This window comes from Ranitomeya variabilis, chromosome 4 (assembly GCF_051348905.1).
Source record: "Ranitomeya variabilis isolate aRanVar5 chromosome 4, aRanVar5.hap1, whole genome shotgun sequence".
Lineage (NCBI taxonomy): Eukaryota > Metazoa > Chordata > Amphibia > Anura > Dendrobatidae > Ranitomeya > Ranitomeya variabilis.
The window spans coordinates 338,174,652-338,197,414 of record NC_135235.1 but is presented as its reverse complement, the minus strand read 5'-3'; the positions used below and the strand labels follow the sequence as shown (position 1 = coordinate 338,197,414).

The window sequence follows — 22,763 nt, the reverse complement described above, 5'->3', positions numbered from 1 at the left end:
ACAGGGGTATTTTTTCAACTGAGGGAACCCCTGTTGAGCCACAGAGTACAATCAGACAAACCATTTTAGACAGGAACAAGACCATAGTCCACTAAAATCCCAGAAAAGCAGGACTCAGACTGTACCCCCCCGAAAGAAAACAATGTAATGTGGCTGGCCCTCATGCATGACGTAGGAACAATGTAACAGGCCTTTTGCACACTGATGCCTATTTCTATTTGCAGGTGGAAGGAAAACCCGAAGGCTTCCACACAAGGACACTGAAACAATTATTCCTAATGACATGCGAGTGGTGCGCCCAAATGTTTGCTTTGTGGAGATCGCCATAAGGTAGAGCTGAAAATAGCTCAGGCGGGAAATGTTACTGCCATCTGTGCCCCGATGAGCGCCGTACCAAGCTAAAGCAAAAAGCACTAACAAGGTATATGTGTGGGGGAGAAACTATGTAAGAAGCCTGGATCTGGGCAAGGCTACTTTCACACATCAGGTTTTTGCCATCAGGCACAATCCGGCGAATTAAAAAAAAAAAAATGGATCCAGAAGAATTTGGCGCCGGATCCGTTTTTTTCTCATAGACTTGTATTAGTGCTGGATGGCCTCACGTTTCATCCATTTTTTGCCGGATCCGTCACAAATTGTCGGTCCGGCAGCCAGAGAGATCGCACAGAGGAACGTTTTTTGTGTCCGTCTTAAAAACGGCCAGAGACAGATCCGGCACCATGCGGCTTTTGATATAATGGAAGCCTATGGCACCAGATTCATCAAATGAGTGAATCCGTAGCCCAATTCCGTTTTTTTACATTGAGCATGCCCCATAGCTGCATTTTCCTTTCTGGAGTCAGTCTCAGTCTCTCTCATATGGCCACTCATTGCCACAATGTCAGACAATGCCAAGCTATGATTGTCAGCCTCAGAGAAGGTGGCGGAAGAGCCCACCCTAGACAAAGCACAGAAGAAGCTCCCAGTTGGTCTACAAGCAGAGATTTCACATATTGCTCTCCTAAAAACATAAATGTGAATATCTCTGCACAGGAGTGAGACCGCACAAAACAGAAAAAGGAATCAGGGATCCCTACAAGTTATTTAAACTGTTTTTTTGGGAGCAGGTGACAGATTTTCTTTAAAAGATGCTGGTGGTCTCAATTCTCTCGGTTTAGTTTGCTGCAGTGCAGTGATCTAATGACTGAGGCAGACAAATAAAGAGACCAGTGGGCTCTCAGGAAAATCATATTTTTTATTTGCTTTCATAAAAATTCTTTGATGGTACCAAAAATATGTAAATATTTCAAAACGCCTCCAATATAGGGGCCGCTGTGAAGATTAGAATTCTGTGGTACATCACTTTAACAAGCCCCAACATTTTTGACTTTTTGGCGTAATGCCACAGCTGGTCTACTTCATGAGGAGCGGCTGCGTGCCTTACACCAGAAATCTGGAGCCATATGTGTGGTGAGGAGCACACACGCGCACACCACTATTCGGGTATGGAGGAGAAAGGCTGAACGAAAACACAGCACTAGTGCGCGCATTTTTTTTTTAACGCAATTTATTTATTTATTACAAATTTCTGACTGTTTTGTATCTGCAGAGAAAACTATTCAACACGCACTCGAGATTCCAGAAATCTCAGTCACTTTGCTGGATCATTAAAATGTGTTTATATGAAGCAAAAAGGTGTAGAAAAACAAGGCAAAACATGTGTGAACATACCGTTAAAGGGAATCTGTCAGCGGGTGTTTGTTATGTAGTCCGAGATTAGCAAGAGGAAGGCACAGAGAACATGATCCCAGTGATGTGTCACTAACTAGGCTGTGTATTGTGGTTCTAATAAAATCAGTGTTTTATCACCAGGAAATTATCACTAGAGAACAAGTTGTCTCATGACATGTAGCTGCCCTGCCCTGTTTAACACCTCCCTCACCACTAATTGGCAGCTTTCTGCCTATGCAGTGTACCCAGAAAGCTGCCAAACAGTTATGTGGGTTGGGTCATACAGAGCTCTGCATTCCGAGCACTGCCAGATCTGCAGTAGAGAAAAGAGGGACTCAAAATCATATAAAATGAGGGAGGCAGCAACGGGACACATCGCTGGAATCAGGGTCTCTGCCCCTACATCATACTGTTCTCAGATCACATAGCATAAACCTGCTGACAGATTCCCGATAAGACAGATCGGATTCATATTAATAGATGTTCGCCTCTTATCAGGAGCATCCATCATGCCTCTCCATTACCAATGATGTGATCTAGGATGAATCGGGCCTGTTTTTTCTGAAGGAAGTCTCCATGGAGTCATGTGTCCGACCAGGCAACATGGCTACAGATTGTCCTGATCCACCGCCGCTAAGCTACATCTGCCTTTATCATCGTTCCTCCATAGTCAGGAGAAGTATTGTGGCATGTGAGTGCGCCTGTACGTACCCGTGGAGGTCTGTGCGAGCTTCTCCTTGGTCTTCAGCGCGTGCGCCCGTTCTTCCTTCAGCCTCTCGTCATCCTTCAGCAGGGACACCAGCTGCTTGGCCTTCTCTCGGACATTCACACCTTGGTCTTTCCCATCTCTATCCACATACTGGAAATCCTTTAGCGTCTGTATAGCATATATGTTTTCTTTGCACTGTTGTGCGACGCGCTCTGAGCCGGTCTTTATTAGATACTCCATCAGAGTCATAGCCTGCAGAGGGAAAGCAAAAGAATTCTTTTCTCAGCTGACATCCTGCTTTTGGGTTATTTTTTAATTTTTACTACTAAATAGATGCACCAGCTTCCAAGCCACTAAACCCCCTGGAAGGGCGCAAGTTATGGCTCAAGTTTATCACAGAGAAGCAGATCCTTGAGACGTGGAAGCAAACTGGAAGCGTCCCGACTTGTATCCAAGGTCTGTCGGATCCACATGAATGGCCGAGTCTGACCCCAAATCAGATCACGATAGGATCGGAGGCGCTCGGATCTGTCGGATCTGGGATTGTCAGATGTGTGAATACATCCACTCTACTCTATGGAAGACAGCATCCAGGAGAGTCACACAGGTGTGCACAGCGAGCCAAGACTTCAATTCATGGGAACTTTTATACAAATTGTGAGGTTTTATGCTATAACGGTGGCAATAAATATATCCATCACAAAAAATTTTTCATTTATTTATTTTTTAAAGAAAAACCTGACAACGGGTCAAACATGGCTAGTTCTCGCACTTATTCCCGCTGTCCTCCTGAGTATTCCACTTTTTGTCTGTTTTTTTTTTTTGCAAATCTGCCATATGATTCCAGAGATATAACCTTTTTAGCGCCATTTCCTCTGGTCTTTATTCTAGAGCATGTGGCTTACAGAGTAATACCCCATAAGGAAAGACCACCACTAAATAAAATAATAAAATAAGCAGGAATAAAAAAGGAACAAAAATGAGTCACTTGACCTGGTGACACTAAGCCAGCTATTACTGACTGATATATAGTTATCTGAGAAAAGACTCAGCATAACCTGTGATTTCATCACTTAAAGGGGCTGTGCACCACTTGGCATCTCATTCCTCATGTATCTTCACCACCTCCGCTGCCGGTCTAGTGGTGTCGACACTCGTGCTCCCGGGGATGGCGTAATATTGTTACGTCACACAAGCCCTGCGCCCAATCAGTGCTGGCGTCACTGGCCCCGCCTTCACACGGACTGGTCATCAACAGGAAGTCCGGGCTGTGGATGCTCTCTGACTTCCTCTTCATGTGCGATTTGTCTGAAGGCGGGGACAGTGACATCAGCACTGATTGGCCACCAGGCATCACGTGACATAACCTCATGAGCCACTCGTGTGAAAAAGAGCCAAATATGAGAAGAGGTTGTCTATCTAGTGGATTTCTGGGACTTTGGGTCCGGTAGGCGGTCCTATCAATGACTGACAGCCTTCTTTAGCAGCGTGCATACAGAGATATCTGTCAGTCACGGATATGACCGCCCACCGGACCCAAAATCCCAGTAAGAGCAGATTACATGGCGAATACACAAGTTATACTGCATCTCTCCTCACAGCTATACACCGATCTGCTCTATAACATGGTGCCTGCAGATTTTCATGGTAACGACTCCCTTTCCTCGCCATTTTTGCGATTTGGTGCATGTACTATATATATGTGGTGTAAAGCACTGACACATTTGGCAGAGGCATCTATGATAATAAAATGTAGCACCGTGCACAAAAAAAGGCTAAACATCTTACACAGTGTGCACATAGATTCTCTGTATTCAGCACTGTTGTAGAGCATGTCCCTGTCATTCCTGTACTAAGAACGATCCCCCCATGGATTCTCCATTTACAAAGTAACATACTGCACTAAATATCAGTGTGTGATCTATTGGCACAAAGAACCTTCTCTGGATCTGCTGCTACAAACATCAGTGTGAAACAACAAGACATTACAGAAAAATACAGAATAAAAAAATCCTTAGTTGTGCAACAGCCAACGTGAGTGAAATGCAAGGCCAATGTCTACGGATCACTATGGCTGTGGGATATATACAATGGAAGGAGGAACCATAGAGGACAGACCTCTAACTGCAAAATATAATGAAGAAGGAGATCCAGGAGTTGAGGTGCTGAAGATTGGGTTGACTAAAAAAAATGAAATTTTCAACACCTCGACTCCTGCATCTCTGTTTTCCATTATATGGGGTCTTCGTTAGCGTAGTTAAAGATCCATCCTCTATGGTTTCTCCTCCCATTGCATGTATCCTGGATCGGCAGCAGCCATGTTACAGAGCTCGCTTTGGTGTTGAGGCACACAACCCTGCCAGGTGAGCACATCCCTGCACCTATTGTTCTCATAGCCTATATCTGGGCAAGACCCGATTTTGTGCTATTGCCTTCCAGTTTTCTCCTATCAAATATATACAATGCAATAGAAAACTATATGAAGAATAGAAGCAAACATCTTACTTTATAGACATGTCTCCAGTTTTTCCCATGGTCATTTAGTCGCTTCCATATCATGCTCATGATTTCAGAGAACGCTACCACATTGTAGGTGAGATCTGCAATTTCAGACATAAGAGAACTAGACGGGCCCCAAGGATCATTCGACGTGGCTTCTCTGACTTTGATTTCAGCTTCAGAGTAATTATGGACAATGTTTTTCATCTGGCGGCGGAGTGAGGAGGTAGACATGATGACTGACTTACTGACCAGTGACAAAAATTAATACGATTACAATTACACTATATATATTAGTTAGAGAGCAACTTTCAGTCTGCAGATTGTCTACAGCAACAATAAGGGCCCAAGAACTGATCAAGCTTTTCAGGGCATCCAAGAGAACGCCACCTCCTTTTTCCAGTGGGCTAAGATGTCCTGATGTATTCTCCACCACTGACGGCTCCTGGCATGGTGAACGCTCTACAGCCACATCTGCAACGAGAAATTGGACGACATTAGGTCTCAGCAGCAAGAGTACAGACCAGTAATGATTATATGCACGAGAGCAGGAACGACGTGGTCCCAAACACTGCCCTAATCCACTTTATATAAATGGGCGCACTTCAAGGAAGAGACAGGAAGGTTACATCTCATGAGCACAGCTCTGGAGCCAGGAGCACTGTGACTGAAGCTCTTACACGCCATGCTGTAACTGAGGCGAGTACAACAGAACATGCAATATCACCTATTTACGGAAAATTATTTCTATATATAAGCCACTAAGGCTATGTGCACACGTCAGGATTTTCTGCAGAATTTTCCTGAACAAAACCGGACTTTTTCTGCAGGAAATCCGCATGTGTTTTTTGCACGTTTTTTTCCTGGAGCTTCCCAATGCACAAAATAGCGGCAAAAACGCGAAAAATCCGCAAAATTAATGAACAGCTGCCTAGAGCTGACACACGGCTTCTTTAGTCCTGCTGCCTAGAGCTGACACACTGCTTCTATAGTCCTGCTGCCTAGAGCTGACACACGGCTTCTGTAGTCCTGCTGCCTAGAGCTGACACACGGCTTCTGTAGTCCTGCTGCCTAGAGCGGACACACGGCTTCTGTAGTCCTGCTGCCTAGAGCGGACACACGGCTTCTGTAGTCCTGCTGCCTAGAGCTGACACACGGCTTCTGTAGTCCTGCTGCCTAGAGCTGACACACGGATTCTATAGTCCTGCTGCCTAGAGCTGACACACGGCATATGTACCTGTATGTCATCTCCTCCTGTATATAGTATATACCTGTGTCATTTCCTCTGTATATACCTGTGCGTCATCTCCCCTGTATATAGTATATACCTGTGTGTCATCTCCCCTGTATATAGTATATACCTGTGTGTCATCTCCTCCTGTATATAGTATATACGTGTCATCTCCCCTGTATATAGTATATACCTGTGTGTCATCTCCTCCTTTATATAGTATATATCTGTGTGTCATCTCCCCTGTATATAGTATATGCCTGTATGTCATCTCCTCCTGTATATAGTATGTACCTGTATGTCATCTCCTCCTGTATATAGTATATACCTGTGTCATTTCCTCTGTGTATAGTATATACCTGTGCGTTATCTCCCCTGTATATAGTATATACCTGTGTGTCATCTCCCCTGTATATAGTATGTACCTGTATGTCATCTCCCCTATAGTATATATCAGTGTGTCATCTCCTCCTGTATATAGTATATACCTGTGTGTCATCTCCCCTGTATATATGTGTGTGTCATCTCCTCCTGTATATAGTATAAACCTGTATGTCATCTCCTCCTGTATTATAGTATATACCTGTGTGTCATCTCCCCTGTATATAGTATATATGTGTGTCATCTCCCCTGTATATAGTATATACCTGTGTGTCAGATCCTCCTATATTAGACCGCATTCACACGTTATTTGGTCAGTATTTTTACCTCAGTATTTGTAAGCCTAATTGGCAGCCTGATAAATCCCCAGCCAACAGGAAGCCCTCCCCCTGGCAGTATATACTAGCTCACACATACACATAATAGACAGGTCATGTGACTGACAGCTGCTGTATTTCCTATATGGTACATTTGTTGCTCTTGCAGTTTGTCTGCTTATTAATCAGATTTTTATTTTTGAAGGATAATACCAGACTTGTGTGTGCTTTAGGGCGAGTTTCATGTGTCAAGTTGTGTGTGTTGAGTTGCGTGTGGCGACATGCATGTAGCGACTTTTGTGAGATGAGTTTTGTGTGGCGACATGCGTGTAGCAACTTTTTGTGTGTCGAGTTGCATGTGACAGGTTAGTGTAGCAAGTTGTGTGCAGCAAGTTTTGCGCATGGCGAGTTTTGCGCGTGGCGAGTTTTATGTGTGGTGCGTTTTGAGTATGTGCAAGTTTTGTGTGAGGCAACTTTTGCATGTGTTGCAACTTTTGTGCATGTGGCAATTTTTCCGCGTGTGCAAGTTTTGCGTGTGGCGAGTTTTGCATGAGGTGAGTTTTGCACGTGTGGCGAGTTTTGCGTGAGCCTAGTTTTGCATGTGGCGAGTTTTGCATGTGGCGAGTTTTGCGTGTGGCGAGTTTTGAGGGGCGACTTTTGTGTTTCGACTTTTATGTGGCGAGGTTGGTGTATGTGTGGTGAAATGTGTGCTGAGGGTGGTATATATGTGTTCAAGCACGTGGTAGTGTGTGGGGCATTTTGTGTGTGTTCATATCCCTGTGTGTGGTGAGTATCCCATGTCGGGGCCCCACCTTAGCAACTGTACGGTATATACTCTTTGGCGCCATTGCTCTCACTCATTATGTCCCCCTTGTTCACATCTGGCAGCTGTCAATTTGCCTCCAACACTTTTCCTTTCACTTTTTCCCCATTATGTAGATAGGGGCAAAATTGTTTGGTTTATTGGAACGCGCGGGGTTAATATTTTGCCTCACAACATAGCCTATGACGCTCTCGGGGTCCAGACGTGTGACTGTGCAACATTTTGTGGCTGTAGCTGCGACGGTGCAGATGCCAATCCCGGACATACACACACATACACACACACACACACATTCAGCTTTATATATTAGATTCCTCTTTTCACATGTCAAGTACCATGGAATAAACGGCACTATAAAAAAAAAAAAAAAAGTATAATGAAAAAACGTTTCTGCACTATAGTGTGAACATGTGTGGTATTTAGTCCTATAAGATCCCATCCACACTAAACCCCATCAATTGTGCAAATGCCTGCGCCTGCTTGATAATTTCATTTGTTAGTCACGCATAGCAAATTGCAATAAAAAAAAAGGATATACCGTATTTTTCGCTTGATAAGACGCTCTGGATTATAAGACGCACTCCAAAGTTTGAGAAGAAAAATAGGAATTTGTTTTTTAATAAAATGGTGGTGCGTCTTATTGCTTACCGGGGGTGGTGGCTGCGGTGAAGCGGGGACCCAGGGTCGCTGCTGGAGGAGGCAGGAGTGGGGTGATGCTCCAGGCTGAGATGAAGGGGTGTTCGGCAGTGCTGCTGGTGTCTGGCGCTGCTGCCCGGTGCTCTGCTGGTGTCTCTGGTGCTGCGGGTCCCCGGCGGCGCTGCCTGGTGCTGCTGCGGCGGTGTCCGGTGCTGGTGGGGCTCTGCCAACATTTTGTGAAAGGCCAGAGCCCCGGCAGTACCATCATTTCCTGTGCGGCGGACTCCGGTAAAATGGCCGCTGGGCAGGGCGGCGCATGCGCAGATGAGATCTCGGAAGATGAGATCTCAGCGCTGAAATCTCTTCTCCCGAGATCCAGGGCCGAGATTTCCATCTGCGCATGTGCCACCCTACCCGGGGCCATTTTCTAGGAGTCCACCGCACAGGAAACCACGGGACTGCCGGGGTGGGCCCCTGCAGCGCTGGAGACCGCCGCAGCAGCAACGGGCAGCGCCAGCCGCGCACCCGCAGCATTGGAGACACCAGCAGAGCACCGGGCAGCAGCGCCGGACACCTGCAGTAGCACCGCCGGACACCCCCGCAGTACCACCGGGCACTGGAGACACCCGCAGAGCACTGTGTAGCAATGTCGGACACCCCGCAGCACCGCCGGACACTCCTTCGTCCCAGCCTGCGGCCTGCAGCAACGGTACCGTAAGGTACATTCGCGTTATAAAAGACGCACCCCCATTTCCCAAAAAATTTTTTTGGGAAAAAGTGCATCTTATAATCTGAAAAATACGGTATTCAAAATAACAGTCACACACACACTATACACCATGCAATAAAATTCATTACCCAATAGCCGTAGTTGACAAAGCAAATACCACGGTTGGCAGCACAGTTCGTTATCTACTAAAACCAATGGTTAATGGAGTTGGCCATATAATAATTTTTGTTGATTTTAATTAAGTCCTTTATAGGGACAAGTGTATAATAGTTACTAGCCACAGCTGGCAGACAGTTCTCGAGTCGTCCACAGTTTTAGTCTTCGTGTTGAGCAGCCTTTAATCTTGTGTCAGCTCTAGGCAGCAGGACTACAGAAGCCGTGTGTCAGCTCTAGGCAGCAGGACTATAGAATCCGTGTGTCAGCTCTAGGCAGCAGGACTACAGAAGCCGTGTGTCAGCTCTAGGCAGCAGGACTACAGAAGGCGTGTGTCAGCTCTAGGCAGCGGGACTATAGAATCCGTGTGTCAGCTCTAGGCAGCAGGACTACAGAAGCCGTGTGTCAGCTCTAGGCAGCAGGACTATAGAAGCCGTGTGTCAGCTCTAGGCAGCAGGACTACAGAAGCCGTGTGTCAGCTCTAGGCAGCAGGACTACAGAAGCAGTGTGTCAGCTCTAGGTAGCAGGACTATAGAAGCCGTGTGTCAGCTCTAGGCAGCAGGACTACAGAAGCCGTGTGTCAGCTCTAGGCAGCAGGACTATAGAAGCAGTGTGTCCGCTCTAGACAGCAGGACTATAGAAGCCGTGTGTCAGCTCTAGGTAGCAGGACTATAGAAGCCGTGTCAGCTCTAGGCAGCAGGACTACAGAAGCCGTGTGTCAGCTCTAGGCAGCAGGACTACAGAAGCCGTGTGTCAGCTCTAGGCAGCAGGACTACAGAAGCCGTGTGTCAGCTCTAGGCAGCAGGACTACAGAAGGCGTGTGTCAGCTCTAGGCAGCGGGACTATAGAATCCGTGTGTCAGCTCTAGGCAGCAGGACTACAGAAGCCGTGTGTCAGCTCTAGGCAGCAGGACTATAGAAGCCGTGTGTCAGCTCTAGGCAGCAGGACTACAGAAGCCGTGTGTCAGCTCTAGGCAGCAGGACTACAGAAGCAGTGTGTCAGCTCTAGGTAGCAGGACTATAGAAGCCGTGTGTCAGCTCTAGGCAGCAGGACTACAGAAGCCGTGTGTCAGCTCTAGGCAGCAGGACTATAGAAGCAGTGTGTCCGCTCTAGACAGCAGGACTATAGAAGCCGTGTGTCAGCTCTAGGTAGCAGGACTATAGAAGCCGTGTCAGCTCTAGGCAGCAGGACTACAGAAGCCGTGTGTCAGCTCTAGGCAGCAGGACTACAGAAGCCGTGTGTCAGCTCTAGGCAGCAGGACTATAGGAGCAGTGTGTCCGCTCTAGGCAGCAGGACTACAGAAGCCGTGTGTCAGCTCTAGGCAGCAGGACTACAGAAGCAGTGTGTCAGCTCTAGGTAGCAGGACTATAGAAGCCGTGTGTCAGCTCTAGGCAGCAGGACTACAGAAGCCGTGTGTCAGCTCTAGGCAGCAGGACTACAGAAGCCGTGTGTCAGCTCTAGGCAGCAGGACTACAGAAGCAGTGTGTCAGCTCTAGGTAGCAGGACTATAGAAGCCGTGTGTCAGCTCTAGGCAGCAGGACTACAGAAGCCGTGTGTCAGCTCTAGGCAGCAGGACTATAGAAGCAGTGTGTCCGCTCTAGACAGCAGGACTATAGAAGCCGTGTGTCAGCTCTAGGTAGCAGGACTATAGAAGCCGTGTCAGCTCTAGGCAGCAGGACTACAGAAGCCGTGTGTCAGCTCTAGGCAGCAGGACTACAGAAGCCGTGTGTCAGCTCTAGGCAGCAGGACTATAGGAGCAGTGTGTCCGCTCTAGACAGCAGGACTATAGAAGCCGTGTGTCAGCTCTAGGCAGCAGGACTATAGGAGCAGTGTGTCCGCTCTAGACAGCAGGACTACAGAAGCCGTGTGTCAGCTCTAGGCAGCAGGACTATAGAAGCAGTGTGTCCGCTCTAGACAGCAGGACTATAGAAGCCGTGTGTCAGCTCTAGGCAGCAGGACTATAGGAGCAGTGTGTCCGCTCTAGACAGCAGGACTACAGAAGCCGTGTGTCAGCTCTAGGCAGCAGGACTATAGAAGCCGTGTGTCAGCTCTAGGCAGCAGGACTACAGAAGCCGTGTGTCAGCTCTAGGCAGCAGGACTACAGAAGCAGTGTGTCAGCTCTAGGTAGCAGGACTATAGAAGCCGTGTGTCAGCTCTAGGCAGCAGGACTACAGAAGCCGTGTGTCAGCTCTAGGCAGCAGGACTACAGAAGCCGTGTGTCAGCTCTAGGCAGCAGGACTACAGAAGCAGTGTGTCAGCTCTAGGTAGCAGGACTATAGAAGCCGTGTGTCAGCTCTAGGCAGCAGGACTACAGAAGCCGTGTGTCAGCTCTAGGCAGCAGGACTATAGAAGCAGTGTGTCCGCTCTAGACAGCAGGACTATAGAAGCCGTGTGTCAGCTCTAGGTAGCAGGACTATAGAAGCCGTGTCAGCTCTAGGCAGCAGGACTACAGAAGCCGTGTGTCAGCTCTAGGCAGCAGGACTACAGAAGCCGTGTGTCAGCTCTAGGCAGCAGGACTATAGGAGCAGTGTGTCCGCTCTAGACAGCAGGACTATAGAAGCCGTGTGTCAGCTCTAGGCAGCAGGACTATAGGAGCAGTGTGTCCGCTCTAGACAGCAGGACTACAGAAGCCGTGTGTCAGCTCTAGGCAGCAGGACTATAGAAGCAGTGTGTCCGCTCTAGACAGCAGGACTATAGAAGCCGTGTGTCAGCTCTAGGCAGCAGGACTATAGGAGCAGTGTGTCCGCTCTAGACAGCAGGACTACAGAAGCCGTGTGTCAGCTCTAGGCAGCAGGACTATAGAAGCAGTGTGTCCGCTCTAGACAGCAGGACTATAGAAGCCGTGTGTCAGCGGCCTTACATTGATGCCGGCAAATAATGACGCACGGTGCTAAACGTGTAACACAGTGTGCTGCAACAAGCTTTGGAGACTTCTTTCCACCAACTCGTGCGAGTATCATCCCTATACCAGTGGAAATGTGGATGTAAAGTGTGAACCACAAGGATACCCATTTGTGTTACACGTTTAACACCGTGCTCCATTATTTGCAGGACTAAATACCGCACATGTTCACATTACATAGCGCAGAGACATTTTTTCATGTTAAATTTTATTCTCATTAGTAATATACCAACAGGGGTGTTTTTTGTCTTGTGCAGCTTTTTATACACGTCTTTGTATATGTATCCCTTTGTCTAGATCATCTATAGGTGTGAATAGAGCAGGTAACAATAGCTAAATTCTCGTTTCTAAAAAATAATAATAATAAAATGAAGAAATAAAAAGTTGAACGGGAATCTGTCATCAGGTTTTTGCTATAGTGTATGGTAAGTGACCCTGATTCTAGCAGTGTGTCACTGACTGGGCTGTGTTTTGCTGTTTCAATACAATCAGTGTTTTATCAGCAGGATATAATAGGACAACTGGTCTGGTGCAGCCTAGTCCAACCACAGGGATTAGCAGCTGTCACTATACAACGCACACAGGTGCTGTGGTGAGGGCCGGGGGTATACACCGCTCAACCACCGAGCGCGGCAGCACAGAAAACTGACTATCATTACTGCTAGAAGAGGAGAAGCTGGAAATCCTGAGAATCTGCACCACTAAGGTTTGGGCCACACTTGTTCCTAGGGCTTGCACATTTCCTGATCCCCAATTTTATGCATCAACATATTTAGCTCTAAAGCTCATGATAAAGAAGGGAAAACAAGAAAAGGTCCATGGGAACCACTTCCTCTCAGAGTCTTTATCATCTCCAGCACTACCCACAAGTACTTGTGGAGCTACAGGATGCAAAGGACGGGAAATGTGATGAAGTCTGAGACTGGCAGCCTGCTCCTTCCTTCCTCATTGCTGTGTTTGGCACATTCATTTGTAAGTCGCTTATGCGCAAAGTTACTAAGGATTGTTGACTTTAGCTCCATTCACCTGGCTACAAAACAAGTCTGTAACAAAGTTATATGTCACCGCCTTAACAAGGAAAACTGCAATATGGACTAATGGACTGGGGTAAATCACACCAGATTTATTGCCTCCATCTTGGAGGAGGACTTTTTTTTGTTTTCTTTACAAAGATGGAGCCGCCTGCGCATGTGCAGCAGCAGATATTGGTAATCCAATAGCTGATATCGTGCAGGTGCGCCCGGCGCCATTTTCAAACAGATTTATTTCTTTTTTTTTTTTTTTTTTTAATAATTGCAGAATAACCTCAAACAAACCACTGGTGCCTGCCTGCAGAGATGGAATAAAAAAAAATATTATATATTTATATATATATATATATATATATATATATATATATATATTTATTTATTTATGTAAACTAGGGGGCGGGTCAGTGAGAGATCAGTGACCTGTCAGCAGTCTGCATTATGAATACCTAATCAGAGCACCACATGCAGACCCCCACAGGCCGCCCCGAAGCACGGGCATATCATTAACTCAAAACTAATAATAAAGATTACACATCAACCACAAGACTGATTTCATCACCAGGTCTCATTAATCAGTATAGCGGCGCCAACCTGACACGGTCTTTAGGTTAAGGCAACTTATGTGACAACAACACATGGTATAGGTATTCTCAGTGGAACACTTAAGACAAAATTGTACAGAAAGACCATGAGCGTATTTATATATAAAAGGACTGATATGAATCTATCATCATACTACGTAAATTCACAAAAAAAGAACAAGGGATGTTACACAGGTCAAATTGATATACAGTACAGACCAAAAGTTTGGACACACCTTCTCATTCAAAGATTTCTCTGCATTTTTCATGACTATGAAAATTGTACATTCACACTGAAGGCATCAAAACTATGAATTAACACATGTGGAATTATATACTTAACAAATAAGTGTGAAACAACTGAAATTATGTCTTATATTCTAGGTTCTTCAAAGTAGCCAGCTTTGATGACTGCTTTCCACACTCTTGGCATTCTCTTGATGCACTTCAAGAGGTAGTCACCGGGAATGGTCTTCCAACAATCTTGAAGCAGTTCCCAGAGATGCTTAGCACTTGTAGGCCCTTTTGCCTTCACTCTGCGGTCCAGCTCACTTTTGAATTTATGTAATACAGAATATTCATGCTCATGCATTTTGTTTGTTTCTTAGTCTCAGACAAAGGGTTCATCACATTTGTCATGTTTCGGGGTGGACGCTTTGTTAAACATGCTAGCAATCTTCCGACGAACAAACCTGAGACGATCACTGGACTATCACGCTTTAGAAATGGGTCTGCCCCGAAATGTCGCAAGTGTCATCGCCCTACAACGCTGCTTCATCGGTGTGTGCCTGTGACGCCCTACCTATGCACGGCTTCATGGACGGCTGTAAGGATGCAGGGTCTCTTTGCTTTCCCAGCACAGGACGGCTGTGATGGCACACCTCTTCACAGACATATGGCTTGTCTTGGCACTGTCTGGAAAGTTATACTTTGGATGAGAGTGCCCTACATGACATATCTATGCACGCTCAAATGATGACAAAACTTTTGAAAGGGAATCTGTCACCCCATTTTTGGCCTATAAGCTGCGGCCACCGCCATCAGGGGCTTATCTACAGCATTCTGTAATGCTGTAGATAAGCCCCCCATGTATCCTGAAAGATGAGAAAAACAAGTTAGATTATACTCACCCAGGGGTGGTCTGGTCCGATGGGCGTCGCAGTCCGGTCCAGCGCCTCCCATCTTCATACGATGACGTCCTCTTCTTTGCTTCCCGCCGTGGCTCCGGTGCAGGCGTACTTCATCTGTCCTGTTGAGGGCAGAGCAAAGCACTGCAGTGCACAGGTGCTGGGCCTCTCTGACCTTTCCCGGCGCCACCGCACTGCAGTACTTTGCTCTGCCCTCAACAGGGCACATAAAGTACGCCTGCGCCAGACCCACGGCAGGAAGCAAAGAAGAGGACGTCATCCTATGAAGATGGGAGGCGCTAGACCGCGACACCCATCGGATCTTTCCGCAGCTGTAATGCTGTAGATAAGCCCGATGGCAGTGGCCGCAGTTTATAGGCCAAAAATGGGGTGACAGATTCCCTTTGAATGTACACTGCTCAAAAAAATAAAGGGAACACTTAAACAACAGAATATAACTACAAGTAAATCAAACTTCTGTGAAATCAAACTATCCTCTTAGGAAGCAACACTGTTTGACAATGAATTTCACATGCTGTTGTGCAAATGGAATAGACAACAGATGGAAATTATTGGCAATTATCAAGACACTCAAAGGAGTGATTCTGCAGGTGGGGACCACAGACCACATCTCAGTACCAATGCTTTCTGGCTGATGTTTTGGTCACTTTTGAATGTTGGTTGTGCTTTCACACTCGTGGTAGCATGAGACGGACTCTACAACCCACACAAGTGGCTCAGGTAGTGCAGCTCATCCAGGATGGCACATCAATGCGAGCTGTGGTTTACTGTGTCTGTCAGCGTAGTGTCCAGAGGCTGGAGGCGCTACCAGGAGAGAGGCCAGTACACCAGGAGAGGTGGAGGAGGCCGTAGGAGGGCAACAGGCTGCTACCTCAGCCTTTGTGCAAGGAGGAGGAACAGGCGGAGCAAGGAACAGGAGGAGCACTGCCAAAGCCCTGCAAAATGACCTCCAGTAGGCCACAAATGTGCATGTGTCTGCACAAACTGTTAGAAACCGACTCCATGAGGATGGTCTGAGTGCCCGACGTCCACAGATGGGGGTTGTGCTCACAGCCCACACCGTGCATGACGATTGGCATTTGCCACAGAACACCAGGATTAGCAAATTCGCCACTGGCTCCCTGTGCTCTTCACAGATGAAAGCAGGTTCACACTGAGCACATGTGACAGACGTGACAGTCTGGAGATGCCGTGGAGAGCAATCTGCTGCCTGCAACATCCTTCAGCGTGACAGGTTTGGCAGTGGATCAGTAGTGGTGTGGGGTGGCATTTCTTTGGAGGGCCGCACAGCCCTCCATGTGCTCACCAGAGGTAGCCTGACTGCCATTAGGTACTGAGATGAGATCCTCAGACCCCTTGTGAGACTATATGCTGGTGCGATTGGCCCTGGGTTCCTCCTAATGCAGGACCATGCCAGACCTCATGTGGCTGGAGTGTTAGCAGTTCCTGCAAGATGAAGGCATTGCAGCTATGGACTGGTGTTATGATCCTTAGTGGTTGAGGATCACAAATTACTCCAGGTAAGTAACAAACGTAGGACAAGCTCTAGGGAGGTGGCAAACTGGACTGACCGCAAATCTGAACCTATCCAAACACACTAGAAGTAGCCGGTGAATGTGCCTAAAAATCCTAGACGTCTCGAGCCAGCCTGAGGAACTAACTTTACCCCTAGAGAGAAAGAAAGACCTCTCTTGCCTCCAGAGAAATAATCCCCAAAGATATAGAAGCCCCCAACAGATAATAACGGTGAGGTAAGAGGAAGGCACATACACAGGGGTGAAACCAGATTCAGCAAATGAGGCCCACTAATACTAGATAGCAGAAAATAGAAAAGGAAATCTATGCGGTCAGTAAAAAAACCCTTACAAAATATCCACACTGAGATTTCAAGAACCCCCACACCAACTCACGGTGTGGGGGGAGAAACTCAGTCCCCTAGAGCAACCAGCAAGCGAGGAAATCACATTTTAGCGAGCTGGACTAAAAACATAATGAACACTGATAATCAAAAAATGATCAAACAAAAACTTAGCTTGTCTTGGAGAGACTGGGAGCAAGGTAGACACACGGAATCTGAAGAGCACTGAATACATTGATAGCAGGCAAGGAACTGAGTATCCAGGTGAGCTAAAATAGGAAACCAACCAAGGATAACGAACCAGCTGATGCTGCAACCTGCAGAAAGACAACACTACACAGTACCGCTTGTGACCACTAGAGGGAGCCCAAAAATAGAGTTCACAACAGTACCCCCCCCTCTTGAGGAGGGGTCACCGAACCCTCATCAAGACCCCCAGGGCGATCAGGATGAGCCGCGTGGAAGGCACGAACCAAATCGGCCGCATGAACATCAGAGGCGACAACCCAGGAATTATCCTCCTGACCATAGCCCTTCCAAATACTGAAGCCTCCGTCTAGAGATACGAGAATCCAAAATCTTCTCCACCACGTACTCCAATTCGCCCTCGACCAGCACCGGAGCAGGAGGCTCAACAGAAGGAACCACAGGTACCACATACCTCCGCAACAAAGACCTATGGAACACATTATGAATGGCAAACGATGCTGGGAGATCCAAACGAAAAGACACCTGGTTAAGGATTTCCAAGATCTTATAAGGACCGATGAAGCGAGGCTTGAATTTAGGAGAGGAGACCTTCATAGGAACATACCGAGAAGACAGCCACACCAAATCCCCAACACGAAGTCGGGGACCCACACCGCGGCGGCGGTTGGCAAAGCGCTGAGCCTTCTCCTGTGACAACCTCAAATTGTCCACCACATGGTTCCAAATCTGCTGCAACCTATCCACCACAGAATCCACCCCAGGACAGTCAGAAGACTCAACCTGACCCGAGGAAAAACGAGGATGGAAACCAGAATTGCAGAAAAAAGGTGAAACCAAAGTAGCAGAACTAGCCCGATTATTAAGGGCAAACTCGGCCAAAGGCAAAAAAGTCACCCAATAATCCTGATCAGCAGAAACAAAACATCTCAAATAAGTTTCCAACGTCTTATTAGTTCGCTCGGTTTGGCCATTAGTCTGAGGATGGAAGGCCGACGAAAAAGTCAAATCAATGCCCATCTTAGCACAAAAAGTCCGCCAAAACCTGGACACAAACTGGGATCCTCTATCAGACACAATATTTTCAGGAATGCCGTGCAAGCGAACCACATTCTGAAAAAATAGAGGAACCAAATCGGAGGAAGAAGGCAACTTAGGCAAGGGCACCAAATGGACCATTTTGGAAAAACGATCACACACCACCCAGATGACAGACATTCTCTGAGATACTGGAAGATCCGAAATAAAATCCATGGAAATGTGCGTCCAAGGCCTTTTCGGAACAGGCAAAGGCAAAAGCAAACCGCTGGCACGAGAACAGCAAGGCTTAGCCCGAGCACAAATCCCACAAGACTGCACAAAGGAACGCACATCCCGCGACAAGGAAGGCCACCAGAAGGACCTAGCCACCAAATCTCTGGTACCAAAAATCCCAGGATGACCCGCCAACACCGAAGAATGAACCTCGGAAATAACTCTGCTGGTCCATCTATCCGGGACAAACAGTCTCTCTGGTGGACAACGGTCAGGTCTATCCGCCTGAAATTTCTGCAGCACTCGTCGCAAATCTGGGGAAATGGCAGACAAAATCACTCCCTCTCTGAGAATACCAGCCGGCTCAGAAACTCCTGGAGAGTCAGGCACAAAACTCCTAAAAAGTGCATCAGCTTTCACGTTCTTCAGACCAGGCAGGTATGAGACCACGAAGTTGAAACGGGAGAAAAACAACGACCAATGAGCCTGTCTAGGATTCAGGCGCTTGGCAGATTCAAGGTAAATCAGATTTTTGTGATCAGTCAAGACCACCACACGATGTTTAGCTCCTTCGAGCCAATGTCGCCACTCCTCAAATGCCCACTTCATAGCCAACAACTCCCGAATACCAACATAATAATTCCGCTCGGCAGGCGAAAACTTTCTTGAAAAGAAAGCACATGGCTTCATCACAGAGCCATCAGAGCTTCTCTGCGACAAGACAGCCCCTGCTCCAATCTCAGAAGCATCAACCTCGACCTGGAAGGGAAGAGAGACATCTGGCTGACATAAGACTGGAGCTGAAGAAAACCGGTGCTTCAGCTCCCGAAAGGCCTCCACGGCCACAGGAGACCAATTAGTCACATCAGAACCCTTCTTGGTCAAATCCGTCAAAGGTTTAACCACGCTAGAAAAATTAGCGATGAAACGACGGTAAAAATTAGCAAAACCCAAGAACTTCTGAAGACTCTTAACAGACGTGGGCTGAGTCCAGTCATGAATAGCCTGGACCTTGACTGGGTCCATCTCCACAGTAGAAGGAGAAAAAATAAAACCCAAAAAGGAGACCTTCTGTACTCCGAAGAGGCATTTTGAGCCCTTCACAAATAAAGCATTAGCACGCAGGACCTGAAACACCATCCTGACCTGCTTCACATGGGACTCCCAATCATCAGAAAAGACCAAAATGTCATCCAAATAAACAATCATAAATTTATCCAGATATTCTCGGAAGATGTCATGCATGAAGGACTGAAACACAGAAGGAGCATTAGAGAGTCCAAAAGGCATCACTAGGTACTCAAAATGGCCTTCGGGCGTATTAAATGCTGTTTTCCATTCATCTCCCTGCTTAATGCGCACAAGGTTATACGCACCACGGAGATCTATCTTGGTGAACCAACTGGCACCCTTAATCCGAGCAAACAAATCAGACAATAGTGGCAAAGGATACTGAAATTTGACTGTAATTTTATTCAGAAGACGATAATCTATACAAGGTCTCAAAGAACCGTCCTTCTTGGCCACAAAAAAAAAATCCTGCACCAAGAGGGGAAGAGGATGGGCGAATATGTCCCTTCTCCAAAGACTCCTTTATATAACTACGCATCGCGGCATGCTCTGGTATAGACAAATTAAAAAGTCGTCCCTTAGGGAATTTACTAACAGGAATTAAATTTATAGCACAGTCACAATCCCTATGAGGGGGCAGGGCACTGGACCTGGGCTCATCAAATACATCCTGGTAGTCAGACAAAAACTCAGGGACCTCAGAAGCAATAGACACCAACGGAGTATCGCCATGAATTCCCTGACAACCCCAACTTGACACAGACATAGCTTTCCAATCTAAAACTGGATTATGAGCTTGCAGCCATGGCAGACCCAAAACGACAACATCATGCAAATAATGCAGAACGAGAAAGCGAATCACCTCCTGACGTACGGGAGTCATGCACATGGTCATTTGCGTCCAATACTGAGGCTTATTCTCAGCCAATGGAGTAGCATCAATTCCCCTCAGAGGAATAGGAAATTCCAAAGGCTCCAGGACAAAACCACAGCGCCTGGCAAACGACAAATCCATCAGATTCAGGGCAGCACCCGAATCCACAAAAGCCATAACCGGGTAGGACGACAAAGAACAAATCAAAGTAACAGACAAAATAAATTTAGGCTGTATAGTACCAATGGTGACAGGTTTAGCGATTTTTTTTTTAAGCGTTTAGAGCATGCTGAGATAACATGAGTAGAATCACCACAGTAAAAGCACAACCCATTTTGACGTCTATGACTTTGACGCTCAATTCTGGTCAGAGTTCGGTCACATTGCATAGACTCAGGTCTCTGTCCAGAAAATACCGCCAAAGGATGAGCAGATTTGCGCTCCCGCAAACGCCTATCAACCTGAAAGGCTAAAGCCATAGAATCACTCAGACTTGTAGGGGTGGGAAACCCCACCATAACATTCTTAACGGCCTCAGAAAGACCTTCTCTGAAATTTGCAGCCAGGGCACACTCATTCCATTGAGTAAGCACCGACCATTTCCGAAATTTTTGACAATACACCTCTGCTTCATCCTGACCTTGAGAGATAGCCAGCAACGCTTTGTCTGCCTGATTCTCAAGATTAGGCTCCTCATAAAGCAGTCCAAGAGCCAGAAAAAATGCATCTACATTAAGCAAAGCAGGATCTCCTGGTGCCAGAGAGAAAGCCCAATCTTGAGGGTCGCCACGCAACAAGGAGATAACAATTTTAACTTGCTGAGGGGAATCACCAGAGGAATGAGGTCTCAGAGATAGAAATAACTTACAATTATTCTTAAAATTTTGAAACCTAGATCTATCTCCAGAAAACAACTCAGGAATGGGTATCTTTGGTTCTGACATAGGGCTACGAATAACAAAATCCTGAATACTTTGCACCCGTGCAGTAAGATGATCCACACTAGAAGTCAGAGTCTGAACATTCATGTCTGCAGCTGAGCTCAAAACCACCCGGAGTTCAAGGGGATGAAAGAAGCTAAACAGACTGCAGCAAAGGAAAAGCGGGAGGAAAAAAAAAAAAAAATGTACTCAGGTCTTCTTTTTATCCCACTTCTGCGATGCATTAAACACTTTTGGGCCTGCTATACTGTTATGATCCTTAGTGGTTGAGGATCACAAATTACTCCAGCTAAGTAACAAACGTAGGACAAGCTCCAGGGAGGTGGCAAGCTGGACTGACCGCAAATCTGAACCTATCCAAACACACTAGAAGTAGCCGGTGAACGTGCCTAAAAATCCTAGACGTCTCGAGCCAGCCTGAGGAACTAACTACCCCTAGAGAGAAAGAAAGACCTCTCTTGCCTCCAGAGAAATAATCCCCAAAGATATAGAAGCCCCCAACAGATAATAACGGTGAGGTAAGAGGAAGGCACATACACAGGGGTGAAACCAGATTCAGCAAATGAGGCCCACTAATACTAGATAGCAGAAAATAGAAAAGGGAATCTATGCGGTCAGTAAAAAACCCTTACAAAATATCCACACTGAGATTTCAAGAACCCCCACACCAACTCACGGTGTGGGGGGAGAAACTCAGTCCCCTAGAGCAACCAGCAAGCGAGGAAATCACATTTTAGCGAGCTGGACTAAAAACATAATGAACACTGATAATCAAAAAATGATCAAACAAAAACTTAGCTTGTCTTGGAGAGACTGGGAGCAAGGTAGACACAAGGAATCTGAAGAGCACTGAAAACATTGATAGCAGGCAAGGAACTGAGTATCCAGGTGAGCTAAAATAGGAAACCAACCAAGGACACTACACAGTACCGCTTGTGGCCACTAGAGGGAGCCCAAAAATAGAGTTCACAACAGACTGGCCTGCCTGTTCCCCAGATCTGAATCCGATTGAACACTTCTGGGACATCATGTCTCGCACCATCCACCAAAGTCACGTTGCACCACAGACTGTCCAGGAGTTGGCGGATGCTTTAGTCCAGGTCTGGGAGGAGATTCCTCAGGAGACCATCCGCCGCCTCATCAGGAGCATGCCCAGGCATCGTAGGGAGCTCATACAGGCACGTGGAGGCCACACACACTACTGAGCATCATTTCCTTGTCATGAGGCATTTCCACTGAAGTTGGATCAGCCTGTAACTTCATTTTCCACTTTGATTTTGAGCATCATTCCAACTCCAGACTTCCGTGGGATATTAGTTGTGATTTACGTTGATCATTTTTAGGTTTTATTGTTCTCAACACATTCCACTATGTAATGAATAAAGATTCACAACTGGAATATTTCATTCAGTGATATCTAGGATGTGGGATTTTAGTGTTCCCTTTAATTTTTTGAGCAGTGTATTTACTGCCCACAAGTGGGTGTCATTTATTGGGCTCAGCTGCGTTTCCAGACTGCGTACAACCATCATCCTTGCAGGGTTCTCACTAAAAGTCTACTTCTACATTTAAATCTGCAATCACTGCCCAGCACATTAATTAACAACCTACCCTCCACACACCCACTGTATGCGTACGCTGTGGTCAGACAGTCAGTCAGGGTGCAGAGGAGTGATTACAGTGCACTGACTGTTCAGTGGGCAGTGA

General features: G+C 46.7%; 1 protein-coding gene across 8 annotated transcripts in view; it reads right to left on the bottom strand.

Moving 5' to 3' along the window:
- LOC143764734 (epsin-1-like) overlaps nt 1-22,763 on the bottom strand; it is a 183,614-nt gene that overhangs the window by 44,969 nt on the left and 115,882 nt on the right. For 5 of the 8 annotated variants that reach the window (XM_077250627.1, XM_077250628.1, XM_077250630.1 and 2 more), the window contains exons 3-4: nt 4,925-5,392; nt 2,422-2,671 (exon numbers count right to left, since the gene is read on the bottom strand). In XM_077250627.1, the coding sequence (XP_077106742.1) occupies nt 2,422-2,671; nt 4,925-5,152 (478 nt within the window). In that variant the 5' untranslated portion in view covers nt 5,153-5,392. Of the gene's footprint in view, nt 1-2,421; nt 2,672-4,924; nt 5,393-22,763 lie in introns of those variants that run through there. The other 3 variants (XM_077250622.1, XM_077250623.1, XM_077250625.1) reach the window with 1 other exon arrangement.